We start from the raw sequence: 24,296 nt of genomic DNA, 5'->3' as shown, positions 1-24,296 counted from the left end.
GTCTTGATTAGATAAAGACTCAGGATATCCGGATTGGAGAAATTTATTAACAGAATCGACCCAGTGAGATCTCCTCACTGGTAAGGATCTGCTACCCTCTACACTTTTAATGTCCTGTTGGAAAAAATTACATTTAGACCTTCTGACTCACTGTCTGATTGACTGACTGGCTAACAGACCAAGTAGCTGACTGACAGGCTGACTGACCGAATGACTGATTGGCTAACTGACTAAATGTATAGTTGATTGGCAAACAGACAGCCTGAGCTGACTGTCTGAATAATGGAACAAATGATTCACTAGTTAGCTAGCTGATTAACAGTCTAAAAAATGGCTAGTCTGACTAACTGGCCAACAAGGCGACTAACTGTTATTGGGAAACCAAAATCATTTAAGGTGGTTTTTGGTTGCCTATGCCATTTGTAGGTTGGTGGGTTCTCTGAGGCTCTCATCAAAATCTCAGAAAAAAAAAATCGTCTGCTGTTTTGGCAAGGCAGACTTTTTTAGTTATTCTAAATCATGAGAAGGAAATCAGCTATTCATAAAGGAATTACGAAAAGGGCTTTTACAACAAAGCTTAAACATGTTTTAAAGCTGTTTTGTTAAACACAGTTCATTCTCGTTTTCTTCATAGAAGCTGCACCAACCGATGTAGGAATAACGAAGGTAAGTTTCTAAAGAAACTGTGGTGCTTCAAACGATTTTTGTCGACTTCAAACGATTTTTGTCTACTTAAAAATTGACAAATCGAAATACAAGTTAGCGACAACTTTAATCCCGTGAAAAATTCAGTTCTGTGTTTGATTTTCAATCAGTTAAACCCGGTTTAACTAATTATGATTTTAAATGGTGAATTAGGTACAAGTTGTAGTTGTTTCAATCGGGAGTCTAACTCGTTGTTACACGTTATCTTAGCCAACCCATATATAATATTTAATTAATCAAGGCATTTCAGCCAATTAAAACCCTTAGAATCACAATATAAATGATGCTTGCAGCTTCACAAGACATGCTGATAAAATAATCCAGATAGCATTGGCTGATTGGTGAGTTGAAGTTATTTCCTAAGTAACTGTATATTTCAGATACTTTGCTATTTTTCTACCAAAGTACGAACAAGCGCTTGCCACAAATTTTAACTTGACTTGAATTTTATAACGCAAATCTAAAGGGTTTCTTTGTCGTCAGATGCGCGATTTGATGGTTAATGGGGAGAATTGTCGTCCAGGGCATGTATTTAAAAAATCTATATCAAACAGGAACTAAATGCACAACATTTTCCTTCATTTTTCGTGTTATTAAAAAGAAATATTTTGTAAAAGCAATTAAGAACACTTCCGTGTTTATGTAGCCGTATCTAAAAGCTCAGAAGGTTGAGAGACTTCTAGACACGCGGGAGGTTGGGAGAATGCTCGGATGTTATGCAAATCCGACAAAAACAAAGAAAGGTGAATTTTTTCTGCTACCGTTTGGAACATTAAAAACATGATTAATAGTTTACAATTCGGTTGTCAAGCTTTTGTATCTGTGCTCTGCATAATTACTCTTCGCTAATAATCATCATCTCCGTTGTTTTTATTCGCAGTAATTACTCCTATTTCTGTGCACCTTCCGTTCGTAATTAAATGATTATTTTCAAACTTATTGCCTTGAAGTGGCATTATTTTTTGTCCACGCAGTGATTCTAATTCTGGTCAAACGGCTTCGATAGACATGAGATAAAAAGATAATAAGAAACTGTTGTAAATGCTAAAGTTTCAGAAGCTTGCAAAAGGACTACAGGTACATTTTGACAGCTGTCGACTTAAATAATCTAAAACGTCATTAAACTTTATGGTATTTGTCACCAGATAGATGCAAACGTCGAGGGGCGACCGTATGATTGGTTTATTTGAAAGAACGATGTCATAAACTTAATATGTGATTGACAGAAAGAACAAAATGTTAATTGGCTGATCAGCCATCGTTGTGTAAAATATTTAAGCTGCGTACATATTTATCCTCTATAGATTATCAACATTCAAAAATTATTGCCGGTATGATTGTTGTTTGTTTATTTCTTCTACTGAATATTATCACTATTACAATTATTGCAATTATATATGTAAATCATTCTCGTCTTTTATTTTCCTAAAAATAATACTTACGCTGCGAGCAATCATTTTCACTAAAGATTTCTCTTTCGAAATATTTATCGCCAAAGGTAATTATATTCATTTGCAACACGTTGAACGTTTAAAACTTAGCGGTGTTGTATCAAATCATAAAATATAATGATTCAGTTACCTTCCGTTTGAATTTTTAACCGTGTTTGTGCTGTTTGGGGTCTGACGACCAACAAAACAATAGGATTGACTCTGAACACGACTTTGATCAAAGCACGCTTTTTGTAACGACATGGGCGGTTCTCACTCATGTCCCATAGTCCTTTTCGCTTACATAATGTAGGTCGTGATGGTGTACATAGAATGTTAGTGTGTTGAATTGGGTGTCATGACAGAACTTATTATAAACTCCTAACTCAACTTGCTTGTTCAGATATTACTCTAAGTGGAGTCAGATGGTTGTCCGTCCACAATGTTTCTGTCTTCTTATTGGCTCGATTCCAAGTGAAATCATCAAAGGTTATAGAAAACGGTTTTGGATTCTGAAATACATGTAAAGTACCTGTTATCTTCTTTCTCCACTTCGTTAGAAAAGAATCAATTTATTCCCAGAGGAGCAATTCAAAGAAAGTTTTCTTTTTTTGGTTACCGTTTGAACATTGATAACATGGTTACTCGTTTTAAGAGTCAGCTGTCTCAAAGGCTGCTGATGAAGTGCTCTGTAAAATAAATCTTCGTTGATAATCATCTTCACCATTATTTCGATTCAAAGTTCATTTTTCTTATAATTGTGTTCCTCCTGTCGTTTACAAATAATTATTTTAGGAGTTTGCACCGTTACTCTGTGTTCCAGATGAAGTCTTCGGTCAAAACTCATGGAAAAAGGCAACGGGGGCTGCATCACCAGAGATTTCAATGGTTAGTTGCTTTCATTATTATATCGGTCATCGATATTGGAGAGACAGATATTCTGGGAGCCCACAGGTTCCCTTAATGTAACGTTTTCATTGTTTATGATGCCTCTAAGCCGTATTTTCAATGATAAATGAAAACTTTACCGAACTGGTTTTCAAGGTACAGAAACACGAGGCCTAAACTAAGAGTGTTTCGAAGAGACTGTCGCATTGCAATGGTAACCCTGTGCGTAAAATTACTTACTGTCAGAGCGTGTTAAGAAATAATTGCGCACCATTTTTTAAAGTCGTTTCGAGGGATCTTGCCGGAGGGTATTATCGATTGATCAAAGAATTAGAGCTTGAAGGTAGAGAAACCATATTAAGCCACCTTAAGGCGTAAAACCTGACATCATTGCTGTCTACTTGGCTTTGCTTCATCAACCCACCACTGATACCCTTATTATTTTCGATACATCAGACCATTCCAATGCGATGTAAGTTATATGCAATCTTTGTGTTGCATACTATGCCTTGCTTGTAAAAACTTCGTTTAAGTATCGTTCGTTTTCTCAGTAGCTGAGCTGTTTTTTTTTTTGTTTTTGTTGTTGTTGTTTTTTTTGTTAACTATTCGGCTATTTTTTTGTCTTCTTTGTATAACAAGCAGTTATTTGCGATCATTGAGACATAAAAGTTCGTTACAACGATATTCAGTTAGCCTGAAGTGTAAGCGTCTTATTAGGACGTGTTAGTGTTAGACCTCCTCCTCCCTCCCCCCTCCCTCAGATGTTTTTAAAAGCGAAACACCCCACCTGGAATTCAATTCAAAACAGATGTTCCTTTTCGAGAATACGCATCTTTATTGTTAAAAGAGCCTTACATAATTTTAATTCATTTTCCATTCATCATACAACTACAGGACAATAATACAAATACTGAAAACAAAAGAAAACTAGATTTACCGAACGTAAAAAAGTAATTTGATCTATCATGAAATTGCATCAGGATTTTTAAGACAATTACATTTTTAGCGATATCCTTTTTCTTTCTATATCTGTTAGAATCTGCAGGAAAAGTCATCTCCTTTGATGATTAATATATAGCAGTGTATTGCAACTAAAAATATGTTTATAAATTGTCATTTTGAATTATACATGTCAAGCCATATTTCTATCTCAAAAATAGCTAAATTGGCTCCAATTATGCCAAATTGTATCATGGCGTGTTGTGAATTTTAAGATGTGGAAGGAAAATTTTTTTACAATCACCATTAACCCTTTGACTTCCATAAAGTGACTAGCATCTCTTCGCAATATAACCTCTGATAAACACATTAGGGTCACGATAGTAAAAGGAAATGATCATTCATTAAAAAAGCTCTTGCTTGTTTAACAAATTCTCCTTGTCGACATCTTAGGAAATGTATGTAGAACAGTATGGAGAATACGTAAACTGATGTTAGGGTTTAAGGATTAACCGTTCTCAGATGCTCATAGGAGATTGCTCTGGCCTTGGCTAGCTAAACCCACTTGACGGTCGAAACTGAAAATCTGGAGGAAGAGATTTAAAGAGACAAGAACTTAATAAGCATACACTAGATAAGGCATTCTTAGCAACAAAATTTAAGTTCCAAGTTAAATTCCGTCCGGGTAGCTTCTACCACAAGGAAATACATCGCTGTTTGAGAAACACCCCTTGAATTTATATGGTATTCTGTAAGTTTCCTTATACAGAAAAAACGAATGTCCCTGAGAGTCTCTTTGACAGTTCACACGATAAAGCAACCATAACGTAAATGGGAAAGGTCGGAGACTTGATCCTTGAATCTGAAAGCTCAGAACATGTGCCAAACAATTCCCTTAGATTTGAATTCGAGGAACAGGTAAAATGGTTTAAATTTCGGTCTCGACTTGTTGGAGGGACTGCAGTCACAATTTTCTCTCCTGTGTTCTAACCTGAAAAGATAGCATTAAAAATGGTCCCTTCGTGAATTATTTTCTAGCTGTTTGGGTTACCTTGTTGTCGTAGGAGAAAATTGCGTCGTTCGAGGCGGTATTAACATCCTCCACTTGCAAAATAGGCTCTTCTCCGAGTTCCATGCTGAGGGACTGAACTTCATATGTAGGGACAAGCGGAATAGCGCCATGCTGAGGTGGTTCTTGTTCGAATCGAATTATATTTTCTCTCACTGACGGCCCTGACGGAGAAGGAGTCCTGAAAAGGACGAGTGAAATGGATGAATGGATATTCTGAATTTATTCGCGAATCGTTAACATTGATTGTTGATATTGATCTGCTCTTTACGTTATCTGAATAATCCATTGAGTTGTCATTAGTTTGTTTTGATTCAAGACCAGATGACTAAGTCACTTCGTTGAAGATTTTTATTAGGCTATCATCGGCGGAAGCACCACAGAGAACAGGCAGGAATTGGTGCGTGTCTCAAGTCCGCTCAATTTAACCAGGAAAACGAGAGTTAACCAAATTTTACTGTGCCTGATAACGTACATAATTACTTAAGATTTCCTCCAATAACCAGTAAAAAAAACATGGCTTCACTACATATGTGTATGTTATATCAACACAAGAATGCAATGCCTTTCGTGACAAATCTGCCATAAGTATTATTTTTGTTAGGAATATTTGTTTGACTTACCTAAGAGGAAGCAAAAGGAAAAATAACGAACTCAATAAGAGGAATACAAACACTGCAATTGGTATAGCTGTTTCAAATTGAAAAATAGAAATCAACGAGTTAAAAACTTACTCTAGATGGTGAAAAACAAAAACAAAAACAAAAAAGAAAACAAAATAACAAAGAGAAACATTACGAAAACCGAAATTGTCTGATTATTATGGTAAACTTCACAGATTGGAACGTACCAGCTAAATGCGTATCAAACAGTGGGTCCTTGGCGAAAGCAGCATTGTCAAGCCTCTCCGCCAAAGTGGTTGGGAATTCTTGGAAGTCGCCTGGTTAGACAATGAAAGTGGAATAAAAAATAAACAAATAAATGTATGGATATTTTAAAAAATTGATCAAATAAATCAGTAGATGAGCAAATAAATAATGTAAATTATATGATTGATTCGCTGTTTGCTTCTGTTCCGATCCTTTCCGGATTTATTGCTGCTAAGATCTTTTAATTCTTTAAAACTAAAACATGCATCTGCTTATAAAATTATTAAAAACAGGAAAAACGCGTAAAGTAGATTATAGATACCTCCTTTGTCACAACCGTACATCGCTACCCGCAAACAGGCAAACAATCCAGTGTGATTAAGTGGATGAATTCGAACAAAATGAGCGCTTGTTCCGTGGAGAGAAACATTTTTCCCGGAAATCCTTGTGTTAGCTTTGAACTAAAAAATCAGAGATGAAACATTTTAGAAAATTGATTGACTTAATCCTTTACAATCGAACCTCTGTAGTTGATTATCGTCACTAGACTCTTGATACTCGGTTATTGGTCTCGCTACTCGCATAGATCGAGCATCGAGCATCAAGCATCGAGTAACAAATACTTTAAACTTATTTTGGGGGACGTTAAAAATTTCAGATTATAATAATCATCTACTTACAATTTTGGTTTTTCCATCTTCAGTGTAGTTGACAAAAGAATTCCCCTCTGTGCTGTTGCTCGTTGAAACGTAGTAACTTTCAACCCACAAATTATTCGTTTCATCTTCGACTCCTTCGGTTTCAATCTCAGTGATATTTGTCAGGTATTCTGCTCGATAAAAAAAGGTTCATAGGTGAGTGGTTGATGGGAGGGGGGAGAGGGGGGGGGGGGTGACAAAGGCACTAGATGAAGTTGACCCAAAAAAATGGAAAAAGCAAAAAAGCAAAATAACAAAACAGAACAAGAAATCGAGTAAGTGCTTGTGCCGTTTCATTTTTTCCCTGTGTGATACAAGTCTAATCCATTTCAGATGAGCAGTTTCGATAACTCCTATTTCTATCATCTTGGAATAATAATTAAATGGTCCTAAACCTCCATGATGCCACGTGAACCTCTTCAACGCGCTATAAGAATATCAATTTCTAACTAATTCGTTCCCATGTCACTTAAACGTTAGAAATTTCATACGCCCATCATTTCTTTATTTAATACGTTTTCCTGATCTGAAGAGATGAAATACATATACGCACCAAAGAACACTTGCATGTAAGGCGTTGTGTCTGTTTGCGATGAGCACCACCCGTCATCCCACGTTCCCATAACTTCGATACCAATCCTCCCGCGATGAGCAGAGTGACCGGTGTCCCTCTGTGAAGATGAAGTCACGTGTTTGTCTGGGATTCGACGCGTATTGGGTATCTTCAATCCTAGCTCTCTAAATCCACAGCCTGAATGATCAAACGCAAATATTATTTCAAGTTGACAGTGGTACATAACGTAAACTGTACAGCAAGGTGTTGTTAAAAACACTGAGCAATCAAAAACATGGCACCGGTCTTTAAATCGAGGTCCGCGATGACACGACCTGTGTGATAACGATAACTTTGGTAATATATAAAGCTATACGAGACTTGTATGCCCTTATTGAAGGTGAGAAATGATGACGCGTGGTTTTGTGTGTGTGTGTGCTGATGCGTGATATGAGAATCATCAAGAAAATACGATTAATGACAAGCAATCGCTGACACATCATGTCGTATAACTCAGGTGGGAGTGATAATGACGACGATGATGATGGTGATTTTTTTTTAATAGTAGTGTGATATGAAAACGCTACGTATAACTCAAGTAAAACTGCTTTTGATCTATAGTTAAGTTAGAAATTTACTTACCTGACTCGCAGCGGTTTCCATAGTAACCACGTGCACAGAAGCAGCGGAAGGTCTGATTAGTGTTTGCGCATTGTCCGCCATTTAAGCACGGCGAAGGAGTACACTTGTCGAGTTTTTTAACTAAAGGCAAAACAAAGTAAAGAACCTAACAGCTGAGGAATGCGAGAAGGCAAACATTTTTTGTTTAGTCGTTATCGATGGCAGCTATCAGCCAATAAGCCGGACATTACATTTATTTTTTGAAGTAAAACGTCTATTTTTTGTCAATATTTTAAAAACGACTTTCACTCACCTGTCTCGCATTTGTCTCCAGTAAAACCAGCTAAGCATGTACAATTAAATTTATTGGTGAAACGTTCGCATTTTCCTCCATTCTGACATGGATTGCTTAGACAAGGGTCTGTATTGTTTTGTACAACTGGAGAGAGAGAGAGTAAACAAATTGTGGAGAAAAGTCATACTGTTCCTATAAAAAAATGATAAAAACCTGACATGCTCAGATGCAAGAAATCTCTTCTGTAAGTTCCCTTACTGGAAAAGTGTAATCCACCTAATTATCTGTTCTATAAAAAGTCAAGGAGAAAAGGAGAAAATGTTATTCTGGTCCCAAGAAATGATGATAAAAACCTGACATGCAAAAAAACGCTTCTGCAAGTTCCCCTTACCGGAAAAGAGTAACCTCACCCACGTATTTATTCTAAAAATCCAATTACCTTTGCAAACAGTTTCCTGTAAAGTTCCAAAAATGTTACTAAGAGAATCAAACGTTGCTTTGTAGATATTCTCTTTATCAGGTTCAGACGCCATATCTGCGAGCTCACTGTACACAGCATTACCAACACCAACTGAGATGATATGAACACCTTCATCGCGTAGACTTTTCGATGGAACTGACACTTTGTCTTGCGATTTACCGTCTGTTAAAATGATGAGAATTTTGGGAATTCCCTCTCTGGCCATGCTGAAGATATCTGTTCTTATTCGAGTCAGTGCGGCGCCCATATAGGTGTCACCTGCGTCATAAGGAATGCTCTGTACAGCATTGACCAACTCTTCTGTGGCGGAATATTCAGTAAAATTGAAATGAACTCTAAAACTGTTTTGCGAGGAGAAGGTGGCAAGTCCAATTCTGGTGTCGTTCTGTCCAATAACTACAGACTTGACAAATCCTGCGATGAAATCTTTGATTCGTTGGTAGTTATTTTTGTCTCCCTGGTTAATGCTGGCAGAGCTATCCACGAGGAAAGCAACATCAGCCTTGGTTTGATTGCAACCTTAAAATACAAGCAAAATGAAAAGAAAGACGAACATAACCTTAAGTCATGATTTCAGCCTTGAGAGCAATCACGGATCTGTTACCGCCATTTGAAACCCTCATTTCTAGAGAGCATTTCTACTAGCACCGTAGAACCAATATTTAAATAATCATATTGGTTATGAAAAGAAAATCAATATCACAAAGGAAATTCTTGAAATTTCAGTTTCGAAAGTCGCAATGCGTAATACAGTTCTGTTAATGGACGAGTGCCTCCAAGCTACCGTGCGCTTGAGTAATCTCTTCCCATCTAAAGAATAACCTCAGAATGAAAACGAATACATTATATATCACTTTTGTTTACTTACGCATGGTACAGTTATAACCATATCGGCTGTCACTACAAAGACAACTTGATCCTCCAGGATAGTTATGACAAGCTTGGTTTTCATTGCATTTTGTCGCATTGGTAGAACACTCATCGACATCTACGGAAAGTGCAAAAATAAAAAAAAAATTTTAAAGAAGGCAACCAACAAACTGCCTGAAGCCCGAGAAAAGGGTGTAATAGATATTTGCTATTCTCTAAGTCATAAGTGACTGACTGGTTGAGAAGGCGATGGGAGTTTTTTCTAGCACAACCACTAAGCAATTAAAAAAAATATAGCAATGTACGAATTCTTTTCAATACTCAGTTGAAACTGCACTGCTTAAGTAGTTGCACGTAGTGTCATCAAAGACAGGTGAAGCTATTTGAAGGAACCTTTTACAAGTATTGTTAAATCCTGAATAAGAAATGTGTTAGGTACAAGTGAAAGAAAAGAAGCCATAAAACGTTTTTGTCTAACTCACCAATTGAGCAATTCTTTCCTGTCCAACTTGATGAACAATTACATTGAAAACCATCCCGTAAGCTGGTACAAGTTCCGTTATTCTCACACGGATTATTTCTGCAAACGTCTACAGCTGCAGTGTAATGGAACAAAAAAATGATGAAAATGCATACATAGGGAATAAAACGCCCATCTAATGCTGCGTTTTTACGCAGCAATATACTTTGTATTGAAAAACGAAAAACATATTAAAAATATAGGCAAAACGTCTTCCATCGAACATGCCACCAGTAGCCATTCATACGTTTACTTGGCAGCGGAATGCCTTAATTGACAGCAGCCTGAGTGAAATGATATTAACGAGCAAAGGGGGCTGCGTCAGAGGGGGTAACTTGCATAATCAACTCATTTGAAAAAACCAAAATATACTGAACTTATGCTAGCTTCCATATCAAAGGTTCCTTGAGACAAAGGTCTTTTAATTCGAAATACATCTATCTGCTTACCAGAACAAATCTTTTCACGAAGAGACTCCACAATTTTTGGTAGATCTGAAAATTTAGCTTCAAAAACGTGATCTTTATCAGGATCCGTAGCCATCTCGTTTAGCTCAGGCTTGTAAAAACAGCAGCCAACACCGACAGTAATAATTGTCACTCCCATATCTCGGAGAGCACGAGATGGACCAACTACACTGTCTTTAGACAATCCATCAGTCAAAACAACCACAATTTTAGGAACATCTTCTCTGGCAGCTCCTAAATTTTTTAATATCTCGTTGCGGATCACGTTTAAACCTTGCCCAGTACGTGTACCACCTGATGGAAAACCCATGCCTTGAATTGCGTTCTCTACTCCAACCAATGTTTTAAAGGTATCTAAGTGATGGATGATGCGATAGTGTTGCGAATACAGAACAGTGGCAACGTTGGTTTGGTCCGGACCAATTTCAAATTCTCGTACGAGAGCAATCAAAAAGTCTTTGGAACGTTGAAAGTTTCCCTTTCCTTGGAGTTCTATGCTACCAGATCCGTCGACCAAGAAGACCAAATTGAATCGTTTATTTGAACAAGCTAAAGCAAAAGAAAAGGTGACATAAATTTAAAGATTTATTTGAATGATACACTCAGCATCTTTTCCAAATTTATAGAAAAGGGCGTGGTAGCGGAAAAAAGTGACACTTTTTCAAACATACAGTTTGCCAGATCATTCATTGGAGAGAAGACAAAAGAGGACGTAAACTTTATCCTTTCTTGGTTTAAAACATTCAACCAACCATTCAATCACTCAGTCAGAAGACTGCGAGAAGGTCCTCCCAGTTAATGATTGCACGAGCTTTTTTTTTTTTTTCGAAAATAGCATTGACAACGCCTGACCTCTTGCAAACTTTTTCCCTGACTCCAGCGCCTTGCCTCCAACCCTCCCGCGGACAGAGAAACGCGCATCATGCATCATTCTTAATGAGGGCCTGGTTGCAAGTTAGTCAGTCAGTCCGTGAGTAATAAGGTACGTAAATGAAAAACTGGAAATATTCTAAGCTATTTCCAACGCATGAGACATGCAAAAAGCACTTACCAATTTCGCACTGCTTTCCAGAAAATTCCTCTGTACAATTGCATGTAAAAGCCCCCAGGAGATCCCGGCAAGTCCCGCCGTTTTTGCAGGGTGCTGAATCACATTCGTTTACGATATCTGCAATGCATGTGTCGCAAAAATAAAATACTCAATTACATAAGAACGTCCTATTAAGTTAATGAGAAAACTTCCTAAATTATCAGTGAACTCTAGGTGTATGCTTTCAGAGAGGTAATGTTACGTTACCTCCATTGCTGCCTGATCGCTTTTGTAAGATACTGACAAGTTATCTATAGACAACGGCACTCCACCTCAGACCACTAAGGTTTAATGCTGATTTGCGTCCCTCTTAATTTGTTGTTTGAGTGTTTCTTTGATTCTTTCTAGCCACTCTACTTTCATATGATTCGTTACAATTAGACTTTTATGTTGTATCGTTTTGGAAGACATGTCATTGCTCTTGACCGATAGGCTTTCTGGCTAGTAAGTTGACTTGATTTTTATCTGCAAGGTTAAAAACCAACGTAATACAGACCTTCCGTACAGTTCACACCTCCGATTCCCGCTGGACAAGTGCAATTGTGCACGTTGTAGCCGACAATTTGACATTTTCCTCCATTCTTGCAAGGGTTAGGCTCACACACAGAGGGGGCTGAAAAAAAAAAGTAGTTTTTTGTTGATTCAAATATCAGCGGTTTCAACTCAACATGTTTAATGACTGCAAAAAATGAAAGAACCCCGAACGACGATTGGTGTTCATAGAGTTCACCAAAACTGCCAGATAAAGAGGATTTAAATACCCAAATATAAGGGCCAGTGTCGTGATAGATAGAAACGCTTTTCGCGGAAATGTTGCATTTAACCAGGCTGTTCTTTCTTAAATAAAATTTAAAGAGAGTCAAAACTTTATTTTAAAATATGGATTTTATCTTGTTTTGAGGCTTTGTGAAGCTGAGAGTGGGCTTTTAAATGAAAGGACATGAGTCACTTACAGAGTCCATTATTCTCCTTAACCTGAAGTGAATGCCATCAATAAGAAAGAATCCCCATGTGGTCTTTCATCTACAAAGTTCAGGTTATCAAGCAAGTATAATATCTATATTTTTCCTTTTACTCACGCGGAATACAGCGAAACCCTCCATCTTGTCCATAATTATTTTTACATTCGTGCGTAGGCGGACAGTCTGAGCTGGTGCATGGTTTCCAAGCTGACGATAAGAAGGAGAGAGAGACTGTCTTTTCGTATAATTTTGAGAAGCCTGTCTCAGAAAAACTTCCCTGTAACATACATGATCATGTTTCAACTCTTATGATTTAATGAACACTTTTTTTTTGGCAAGTTTTCTTTCTTGCAGTATGATCTATGATCCTCTCTATTGATAATTAATAATTATAATTCTTTAAGTAACCAATTAAAAATTTGGTGGCCGCAAACTTACAAAGCGTGCAGAAGAAAGGTGTAGGAGAACAATTTCCTAATCCTGCCATGGGAACGCATTTTTGGCGACTGAAGGCAACAACAAGTTCTAACACAAAGCATAGGTTCACACATCCTCATTAATGCGTCTTTAAACTTCCTCAACCTTAACTTTGTTCCTCATCACGGCCAAAATAATAATTAGTTTGTCCCTAGAAATCAACGAATTTTTTTTAATATTAACTATCACTGTTCCCCTCTGTTCAAGAGTTGCCTCTTTAGCACTGTCTCATTTTGCAAAATCTTATTTGAAGGTTTAATTAAAATAACCACTAATTTACATGACCCCTCCTATTCCCCTCAACAATCAAAACAAGTGAAGGATTACCCTTGCCACGTGTCATAAGTACCTTTGCAAACCGCGTCTCTTGTTCTACTAACGAAATGCTTCAAATTTGAAACGTCCGTCGCCAAAATGTGGTCCGTAGATGGCTTTGACACCAACAAGTTCAACTCTGCTAGATTATAATTGTTATCCAAGGGTACAGCTACAACAGTAACACCTCTTTGTTTCAATTCTGCCGCATATGGCGCTTCATCATCATTTGATTTCCCCATTATCATCACAACTACGACTGCTGGTTTTGAGTGGTTATAAATTTCTTCAATCACTTGAGCTTTCTGTAATGCTACACCCAAGTTCTTCATGTAACCCATGGAATAATTCGCGCTGCGTAAAGTTTCAGAAAATTCGGTTAAATTCGATGCTTGCCCAGGTCTGATGACAATATCAGCATCAGTTGCATAGGAAATGACTGCAACGTCTACGATAGAAATGGAAGATGCCACCGAGATGATGAACTCGATTTGATGCTTTATGTTGTCTTGTCCTACATTTTTTCCTCTGTCCAAAAGAAACAGTACTGTGGAGCCATTGTTGCTGCAATCTGAACAGCAAAATTCAATCAGAAAGTTAATTATTCTTTAAGGTATGGTTATAGTATATCAGTTGGTCATTGTGTACGTCTGCATATTTTAATGTGTTTCTTTTTCTGTATACGTCGTTATGTCTACTTCTTGGTCAATGAAATTATCAGCGTCTCAGTAGACCAGTAGATCATTTTTGTGTCAACTAGCTAGATTCAGAAATCTAGTCTTCTATCCAGTTTCTATTTTTCTTATGTTTTATTTGTTTGTTTCATTTTTTAAAATTTTTTTTCTGTTTGTTTGGCTGTTTACAAAATAATTCATTATGTTTTCACTCTCAGGTAGGTTGTTTCTGCAATAAAGATAGTCCACATAGACCACACAGGTGAATAGTGCTTTTCGCACGTGCTGATTGGCTGGTCAGTAAGTGATTAGGAATTACTATTCACCTCCGAAGACACAAAATCGCGCGCCATCAATTCAATTTCCGACCAATTTTTGCAGGAATAAACCAAGTTGTATTTTATTGTGTGGTTTATGCTAAAGTAATTATTCTCCTAAGTGTTGGTGAAAGTGGTGGATATTTGGCTCGGTAATTCTCCACTACTATTAACCTCCTCCTTGGTGAACAATCATAATTATAAAGCTCCTTAAAATCACTCACCTCTGGTGCAATTCTCACCGTACAGAGAACTATTAGCGCATGTACATTCAAACCCACCAAAGGTCTCAGTGCAACGTTTTCCAAAAGTGCAGTTGGAACTTACGTTTGAGCATTCTTTTACATCTGATAGCATAAAATTGAAAAAAACGTCTCACATTCTAGTGGTGTAAAAAGAGACAATATGGTAACTGAAACAACAACAAATTTGGATCAAAACCCATTGTCACAACTCCTAGGAGCGTATGAAACATCTGAATTAACCATTTGTTTTCCTAAGGGACCTAGTGCGAGATATTTGTCAATAGTGCAACGAAGTTTGATATTGTTATTGTTTGATATCACCAGTAAAAGCAAAAGTATAATGGTATCAAACAGATCTGTGACGTCATTTTATGGAAGCATGCTTACACATCATTTTAATCGTCCTACCTTCAGAACATTCTGCTCCTTGGAAACCTTGCGCGCACGTACAATTCAAACCATTATTTTGACAAACACCACCAAACCTACAGGGATTATCCGCACATTTATCCAAATCTGCGGATGAAATAACAGAGGAAAATGATCATAGGAAGCCCCAATAATCTCATATTAAAACAAACATTATGAAAAAGATAAATACCCTGACAGATCTTTCCTCTAAGTCTGATAAAAGTTTCCGAAAGTGAGTTAAATTCAGTTTTGAAAACCCGATTCGTGGCATTAACAGCTATCTGCTCGAGCTGGGAAACATCATAGTTTGAACCAATTCCAACAACATAAGGGACCACGTTAATGTTCTTGAGTAGCGCGGCTGGCTGAGTGACGTCATCGGTGGAAACACCATCTGTAACTACGACCAGGATTTTGGAAACATTGCTTGATCGTACCGAGTTTGGCCCAAACAAATCTTCTGCAGCCTTTGTTAAGGCTTTTCCAGTATATGTGCCGCCAGCAGGATACGTTATGTTATCAATCGCCTGTTCAACGTCTGACTGAGTTGTGTAACTGTCCAGTTTAAACACTGCTGTGGCATTTGTGGAGAAAACGATAACTCCAACACGTGTTAAACTACTTGACACATTGAATGTTCGTATAAAGGTTTTTATAGAATCTTTAATAATCTGAAAGTTGTCCTTTCCGTAGAACTGCACGCTAGCAGAGCCATCAATTAGAATCCCCAGATCAACTTTGTTGACCTTGCAATCTGAAAATCAAAGTAATACTCATTATCACAAACTAATTACTGGCGCTAGCTTCATGTTTTAATAATCTATTCGTGAAAATCCTCAAACATTAGGCGACGTATGCAGGATTTTTTTTTTAGGTTAATGCACATTGCTTAAATAAAAATGTGTGCAATTTTTTTTTCATTTACATATTCCTAAATTATCCAACATTTTGGAAAGCGTAAGGAGCCCGAATATATTTACCTAAATGGCAGTTCTTGCCACTGTTTCCATGGTTACAATCACATCGATAATCGCCATTTCTGTTGATACATTTCCCACCGTTCTGACAGGGAATGTTGAAACACTCGTCTACATCTGAGAGAAAAACACACAGAATAAAATTTGTGGAAATTATGTATGTTGCGGTCTCTAATACATCGGTCTCAAAGGAAAACACATGATCCCTGGGACACCAGATGAGCCCTTGTAAGGAAAATGGATGGACATGTGGTTATCACTTACCATCTTCACAATGATTTCCTGTATATTTCTCTGTACAAATACACTTGTATGACCATTTTATTAAGTTCTCCACGCATTTACCACCGTTTTGACAAGCCATTGGGTGACAAGGGCTGGTGGCTGCAACAACAAAACGCCATTTTAGATATCAATTCTGCTTCCAGCGAACTTATTATTATTATAATTATTATCATTATTTTATACTGCCTACATTTTTATAGCAGAAGGTTTGGGTCTTACAAATAAAGACTTTGCAGCAGAATTGATCAATTAGTTCCCGCGAACCAGACTGAAAAACAGCTCCTCACTTTACTCAGGTGATGATCTCTTCTCATTTGCTTATATACCTATCGCTTTCACGGACAACAGTTCTTTTAAAGATTATTGGCATCGGAAGATCAGACTATACGATCGACTGTTGATCTTTTTGAGGGATAATAGGAGTCTTTACGCTAACCCTATGTAACCTCGTTGTCGATGATACACCATAAGAATAAAATTTCTTTCGAAGCCGAAATTAATAAATATTTAACCACGCTTAGCTTTTATCTTTCTACTGACATCATTGACAACCATATGGAAAGCTATCTATCCTATGGAAAAGCGAACTTTTTCAAAATATTTTTGTTACTTCTTCAAAAAATATCCAGTAATGTTTCAAAGTTGCGAGTACCATTGCAATTGTCCCAAAGCTTGTCTTTGTCGTAATTGTCAGTAGTTGCGCACCATGGTTGGTTGTGATTGTTTTTAATGCAAGAATATTTCATTTGGCCTTCATAGATGAAAGGAAACACACAGCATTTGCCTCTTGTCGTCTTGTGCGTACATCCTGCATTGACAAAGAAAAGTAATACCACGATCATTTTAGGTCATACTCAAGAGGATTCTAGTTTATTACACAGAACGTCAAGCATTCTGGGTCAGCTTTAGCTGTAGAAATATGTCTGTTCTGAAAACGGCACGCCACCTGCTTGCCATACCAGTAATTTTATGTTTCATAAAGATATTATACCCGATTATGCCGTCGGACGCGCTTTGTGGATAAACAATTCTCACCAGTCATCTCTTCTAAATCAATCTTTAATAAATGAAAAATATGGCTTGACTACTTAACTTAATTTAAACTTCATTTTGAATCGATGAAATAATGGCCGGAAGGAGACCTACCACCGAAGTAACCACTGAGGGCTTCACGCTAAGAAAGAAATAGTTTTATGCTCTGGATTAAAAATTGATTATATTATATTATTTTCACCTTCAGTAACTTTCTCTCCATCAACTGTGGTTGTAACGCAGCCAGTCATTTCTGTCCTGACACAGTAACCATCATTCGTACCAAATGTGGCATACTTAGGCTGCACGCTGACTGACTGAACCAGTCGAGGAACTGAGAATTTCCTCGGACGTTTACTGTTCCCTCTCAGGTCTTCGTTGGTTTGTTTGAACAGCTAGAAAGGAGAGATATTTTTAAGGGCAGATGAACTGTTGATGTGGTCGAAGCGAGAGAACTGATATAATATGAGATTGCAAATCACTTACGGCATGAAAAGCGAGATTGCTAATGGCCTAGCGAGGGCTTTGACGAAGGTGAGGAGGGGGGAGGGGTAGGGTAAAATACATTAAACAAGGTCATATTCGCCCCTCCCTAGGGTCCAACTACTCACTAGACATTCTTGTTGATATTGAGTTAATTCCTTCAAATCCGATCCGTTGAGGCCGTAGCGAAGGCAAAACTTGTATGGCCATTCGCTTGCATCTTTTGCTCCTTGCACTACGACTTTGGAAATATTGAATGGCTGCCCTGTAAGAAAAAATCACTATCAATACATTTTCGTCAACAAATTTTTAGCGACTACCACTTTTGATAATTCAACGGCACTATTCCACACTTTGTTCCATCAATGTTTCGCGCATGTATTCCCTCGATTGCCAAAACGTGACACATAAACAGTGAGACTGGGTTGCCTAACGGGTATAAATGTACATAATTGCCGGAATCAAACGCATGTCGTAAGTGATGGAGGTCATCCAAGCTTTCCATGACTATTGAAACAAGTTAAGCACAGATTATGTTAATACATAACAAACATCAACCAAAGAGGCCGTTAAATTACAACGTTTTCGCCATCGAGTATAGAAGAAGAAATTAAAATACTAACTGAGATCCATTTGAAAGAAGTGATGATGAAACGGCAATGCAACGGATTGATCAGGACACCAAGCCACAGGTCCGTCGATCAATGGAGGACAAGAGAATCCTGAGCGAACATTTGAATGATTGCATATGATGAGGTTACCTGCCTCCCTTAAAACTGAAACTTTGGTTGCTGTGATACAAAGGATGAAATGAAATATTCACTTTTAGAAAAAATTTTTATACCGATTGTGTGGCAAAATGGAACATTGATAAGTCATACAGAAAATTTGGCGATCTGCTAAAAATTTTTTAAAATAGTAATAGTTAGCTTGGTTTTTTATATCCTGTAACATTTTTTTAACATCGTTTCTACTTTCATATATAAAGTCAAACAAAGAAACAGTAAACCAAGAACGTATATCAAACTCAATTCACAGATTTAAAGAATCTTGTCTACGCCAATTCATGGAATTTTTCCCGGTGCCAAAGAATTTTTTAAAGGCAAAAGGCATTTCAATTAGTTTAGAAGAACAAATATTCAGATTGTGACGTAGCTACGTACTTTTAAACATTTAACACAAAAATCTGAGATGATATAAATTATGCCATACATGTGTTGTATTTTCGAAACACGTCTACTCTCAGGCACAACCCATCACCCTTGAATGGTCTCCAAGGACTAAAACTCAAATATTGGGCTTCTAGTGACCCAAGACTCGGTGTGACTTCTGTTTTAGCGTTTGAACTAGCAGTGGAGAGGCTGATCTATAAAGGAAATGATAACATCAATGCCAAAGCAGTATCAATTTTGCCAAAACTTGTTATTCTTAAGTTGGTCACCGAACTCGTTACTTTGTTGTTTGTTGGCGATCAATCGATTGATAACTAATAAATGATTAAATAACTTATAATCTGTCTAGCTAACTGATGGGTTGCGTTAGATGCACTACCTTCATCATTAAATGCATTTCTTACCAGACAAGTAGATTCGTTTCGAATGATCTCTCGTTCTTGACCGCCATTGACAATGGAACCAAAACAGTAGTTGTCAGGATAGTCCGCAGAATCTTTTTTACCTTGTAAGGTCACTTTATTCAAATAAGTCTCTCGCCCTTGAAAACAATGTTTCAGCATAAGAGAAAATTTCGATCTCTAACATATACTATAACCTACGTTATTAAGACTGTCCAAATCGTTTTAACTCGGCTATTTACAGAGGGTGTATGTAGCCTAATTGCTTAACTCGTCTCAACCGAATCCAGTGAGCATCAATTTAGAGGACTTGAGTCAAGGACCACCAGCGTGCCTGGGAGAATGAAATCATCCGAGTCTTCCTAAGAAATCGAACTTACGGTTTTTGCATTTTCCACGCCTATACTCTACCCCAAGTCGAACTCAGTAGCGAGCTCGGTATTACCCTTAAAAATCCACATTTATTTTAAGAAACTTACCCAGATCAACCTTAAGTTTCCGGACTGGGTCGTCTTCCTTTGGACACCAAGAGTAGTCGCCATCTAAAAGAGGAACTCGCCAGGAAGAGTTGTAGGATGATCCTTGGATTGTTGAGCTCGATAAATGAATAAGGCCATCTTTGAGTAGGTCACCACACTTAGCTAGCCAAAGAGAAGCACGATCAGCGTTATTGAAATTGGCTGAAACTTATCCTTGGTAATGTTTGATCAAAGCGACAACGTTTGCGTTGCTTCAAAAGCTTAGGTGGCTCTGAATCTACAGAATAGGTGAACTCTAATTTGCTAATTGTTAATCAGGAAATAGAAAGTGGAGGTCACCAAAGCTTGTTTTTAGTTGCAGGCATAGAAATCCAAATTGAACATTGTTTTAACGGCTAATACGTTGCTTTTCCGGCATGTTAACATATTATATTAAATATTGATCATCCCTTGACAAGGAAAAATTGCCTTTTCCTCAAAACCCTATCCATCAATTACAGATCTAGAATAAGCGTTGAAAAATATGGACACCCTTTGGAGCCATGTAATAAAGCAGATGAGTGATTAGGGTGAAGAGCTCGAATTCGATTTTTATGATCTCACCTCCCACGAGGTACACTTCGTCTTCATTTCCTGGACCGCAACCTTCCAAATCCGTAAAATCGATGAGGTGTGCATCTGGACCAGAGTGGCAAGCTTTTAAGTTGTGCATAACGAACAGTTTATAGCCTTTCTTGGCAGTCTCCAAAGCACATTTCTTGACCACATTTTCTCTGGTCTCAAAATCGCCATCAAGGTATGTTGCATTGTCTGACTCTAGGGATGGAATGGTCTGAGAGGCGTTCGTGAAGCAACCCAGTAGCAGATATTCCACAGATATACCTTTGGAAAAGTAAAAAAAAAAAAAAAATAGGCATTAGAATTGAATATGAAAAAAAAAACATAAGTTCCTTAGATAAGGCGATGAATGGTATATTTACGCAATGATGTTAGAAAAATCTCAGCATCGTCAGGGTTCCCTGACAACTTTCGACCTCCTGCTAAATCCTACACCTAAGTGAAACGAGGCGCTGAGAAAGTGCCCAGGCCTCCTTGTCCCTTGCTTAAGAATACAACCATAAACGCTGCGAAAAACTGTGGCTAGGGTTTGAAACGGATCTCTTAATAATCTCAAAACAGGAAGTAATGAAAAAGTCTCCTAGTTTTACTTACTCATCTCACAGTTGTCTCCTTGAAGTTCTGGCGGACAAGTGCATTTGTAACCACCAGTAAAGCTAGTACAATTCCCATTGTTACTACATGGAGAGCTGACACATTTGTCGACAACTGTGGAATAAATTTAGGTACCACAGTCATTTCAAATCACACTTAAAACATGTGAGAAGGATATTCCTTTGGTAATCTTTGATCTTACAACAGGAACTTGACAAATAATGAAACTCGGATCCGACCAATGTGTTTACAGCTTTTATGAAGAAGCGGCACTATAAACAATGTTAAAATTTTTTTTTTGACAATTTAAAATTAATATCAATATTTCATATAAATGTGACGTCATATCTAAACAGTCACGAGATTAGCACTAATAAAGACGTTTTACGATCATGTACCACTACATCTGTAATATTTTGGGGCTTACAAAAAAAGCTAAGGACAAAAATACAAATGGATAAAATGGTTCATTTAAAAAAAAAACTTGCCTTCACATATTCTCCTAGCCAAAGTGAGGTTAAAATTCTGTGATAGCTCCATCGTATTTGTAGCCTGCAACAAGGGGTGTTCTTTGGGATTTGAAGCGATCTCGCTTAATTGACCCAGAGACACCTGGCTCCCAATTGCCACAGAAAACAAAGTTACGTTGGAGTTTTTTAAGTTAATTGTTGGAATAGCGATGTCGTCATCAGACTTCTGAGAAGTGATAACGACAACGATAGTAGCAACATCCAATCGCGAGTAATTGCCATATAGCCAATCTCTGACTGATTCCAGTAATTTACCCAAAGACACTTGCGAACTGTTTGGAAAATGCGGCGCTGTGGCATTTTTCAGGTCTTCTTTCGTTTTATAGACCCTCGTCTCATTTCCAGCCAGTGTAATGATCCATGTTTTATTGGTTGCCAAGTCAAAGTTGCTCGATAAATTAAAGATAAAGCTGAAGATATTTTGGAAGTTAACCTCGCCCAGTGTGTAGGATCCTTCCACAGAAAATACGACATTCATTTCTGTGGAACAAATGGCTGAAAAAAGATAAATAAATAAATAAATAAATAAAAGAGGATAAGAGGAAAAGTCCCGAATGAATTGAATGCCTCATCGATTCGGGCGTACGGGTTTTTAAACAAAGAAAGAACAAGTCGTCTCCCTAACCTCCTCTCACCTCTCCCCACTCCTCCCCCCTCCAACTCTTTAAGTAAAGAAGAGTGATATTGATTATTCAAATTGAGGAGCATGAGCAAAATGAAGAGGGGTTGCCGCGAATTAAAACGACCAGTGTCCTTCTTTTAAAATAAACCTACGACTTTAAATCTATTACAATCAAGTGCTCTTCAAAGTTGAATATATCTCAATTTATGTTGGAAACCACCAAGTCGTTTAGGTAACTTCGAAAACCACAGAGTATTTACGTCACAGTTGTTATATTCAGATAGTTGTTATTCAGATATGACGGCACTCTTTCAGCTCTGCTGATTACAATCTTGTTCCAAGGGTCTGTCGATGAAGCGAGACGCTGAAAACAAGTTTTTGTCGATGAAAGCGTCAGCACCTCTCCCAAATAATGGATAGGACACAGACTTTAAAACTTCTCATTAAATTACCGTGGAACGTGAGCAGGATTTTTTTATATATCCCGGCCCCCTTAGTTTCCTCTGCACGTAGCTTTTACGCCGCTTCCGATGAAAAGCCGTTCAATTAGTTTTAGTTCTGGTTCAGTTGATTAAAGTAGTTAGTTATTCGTATTGCAATGAAAAACGCTTTACGCAGGTCTCGCTACTCGTCGAGTTCGCTACATGTTCGTTACTAACATGCCGAATTCGCCGCCTCTGTTAATTCACAGTTTTAATTTCTCTTTTAACCATAAACCACGAGCAATATCTGTAATTTATACTCCCAACTTCGTGACTGCCGTCTTTAGGAGTCAGTTAAACTGATCATATGCAAATTACCTTCCAGTTTGCTTTTAACCGCCTCGTTGATTTTTGTGATTGTTGCGAGGTTACGTTTCACAAGTAAACATGATTGTAGGGTGGAACGTATTGATGAAGTCAACAAAATTGTAAGCTTCTTTCATAGAAATATCCCATAGTAAAAAGATGTCATCAAGAAATCTAGGGTTAGAGGGACTAGCCATTAACAGTCGTTTTTCTAGGTTTCACTCCATTGTGAGCGATGCACGTGCTCGACAAGTAGCGAAACTTAACTTTCAGTTAGTTAACCTTGAAGTTCTGTAACGTCACATTTATCCGGAAATTAGTCAAATTTTTTTGGCCGTGCGTAGTACTAATTCAAATCAAGTTTAAAGTGAAAATAACTGGGTTATTACGTGTTTTGATTTAAGAATAGTTTGAATTTTTGTCCACATTACATGCCCATACTTGTCACTTACTTCCCTCGTTCTTATCGAGATTTTCAGCTGGCAAATAAACGTTTCCTTTACAATTTTAGTCTGTATTCTGTTAGGGGACGCTAAATTCTGTTTGTGTTTGCATAATTTACATGCAGATCAGCAGGCTCTCGTAACAAAGCAATTTAATCACACCGAAGACATCGCAAGCGAAAACCATGAGAGTATCTAAATAATTTCACACGAAGTGCTAACCACAGAAGTCATTTTAAACAACATAAACTTACCTTCGCTACTAATTGACCTGATCCATAGGAACAATAACAAGTTAAAAGACAATAACAATAATGATATCCTTGCTTTGTTTTTGAGTGCCATTTTTCTCAGGTTGGGTTAAGAGCGGCGCAAAGATTTCACTTTGCTCTCTGGCTTGTAAGTTCTATCGCAAGTGTAAAAAAAATCACAAATATCCATAAATCTGCATATTCACGTATTTTTTATCACTCAATATATCAATCCAAGTGTCGTCATGAAACAAACAAAAGCAAACGGAAACTTCAGGCTACAAAGACATCGATATTAGACCAGAAGGTAATGACAAATCTCGCACTTAAGATGAATATTCCTGGGCTATGTAACTCCGTGGAAATCCTAAACTTTTATCAATTAGAATTCTGATAAATTCTGAGCGATAATTACGAGAAGATCATTAAATGGTTGCCTGTGACTCACAACAAATAATTGTTTTTCCGGTTGACTGAAAGATATATTTATGATCTGTGGATCGTTTGCGGTCCGTTTGGAAAGAACAGGGGTGAAACTGCGATATGTTTTGTACTTTTTCAAGTTTGTTATTTGTAATCTTAGTAAATTTCCTCCGTCCTTAAGCTTCCTCGTTCCCTTCTGACTCACTCTTTTGTCTTTGACATTTGTCCGTCCTTGCAATTTACTATTTTAAGTTGTTCATTTCGATTAAAAGCAGTTTATACAACAATAACTGTCGTGACGT

At 37.5% G+C, this 24,296-nt stretch overlaps 1 protein-coding gene and 1 long non-coding RNA gene across 2 annotated transcripts; one reads left to right on the top strand and one right to left on the bottom strand.

Annotated features, from left to right (window-relative positions):
• Nucleotides 1-5,992, top strand: LOC136277045 (uncharacterized). Its single transcript, XR_010715753.1, has 5 exons — nucleotides 1-80; nucleotides 635-666; nucleotides 999-1,046; nucleotides 2,959-3,023; nucleotides 5,870-5,992. It is a non-coding gene; the product is annotated as an uncharacterized lncRNA (long non-coding RNA).
• LOC131794493 (neurogenic locus notch homolog protein 2) lies at nucleotides 3,849-23,723 on the bottom strand. The gene is made up of 33 exons (XM_059112007.2): nucleotides 23,575-23,723; nucleotides 21,426-21,962; nucleotides 20,938-21,051; nucleotides 20,329-20,607; nucleotides 19,726-19,887; nucleotides 19,250-19,386; nucleotides 18,886-19,039; nucleotides 18,297-18,464; nucleotides 17,802-17,938; nucleotides 17,393-17,585; nucleotides 16,811-16,966; nucleotides 16,138-16,257; nucleotides 15,877-15,990; nucleotides 15,087-15,650; nucleotides 14,894-15,001; nucleotides 14,465-14,587; nucleotides 13,284-13,820; nucleotides 12,575-12,664; nucleotides 11,992-12,108; nucleotides 11,457-11,573; nucleotides 10,388-10,954; nucleotides 9,901-10,014; nucleotides 9,417-9,536; nucleotides 8,507-9,067; nucleotides 8,086-8,211; nucleotides 7,794-7,913; nucleotides 7,152-7,349; nucleotides 6,581-6,729; nucleotides 6,223-6,361; nucleotides 5,882-5,971; nucleotides 5,655-5,721; nucleotides 5,014-5,212; nucleotides 3,849-4,548 (listed from the first exon to the last, which is right to left on the bottom strand). The coding sequence occupies exons 1-33, from the start codon at nucleotides 23,663-23,665 to the stop codon at nucleotides 4,489-4,491; spliced, it is 6,528 nt and encodes a 2,175-aa protein (XP_058967990.2). The 5' UTR covers nucleotides 23,666-23,723; the 3' UTR covers nucleotides 3,849-4,488.
• Between the last annotated feature and the right edge of the window lie 573 nt (nucleotides 23,724-24,296).

This window comes from Pocillopora verrucosa, chromosome 11, assembly GCF_036669915.1.
Source record: "Pocillopora verrucosa isolate sample1 chromosome 11, ASM3666991v2, whole genome shotgun sequence".
NCBI lineage: Eukaryota > Metazoa > Cnidaria > Anthozoa > Scleractinia > Pocilloporidae > Pocillopora > Pocillopora verrucosa.
The sequence above is the reverse complement of the archived record's forward strand: the minus strand, read 5'-3'. Positions and strand labels throughout refer to the sequence as shown.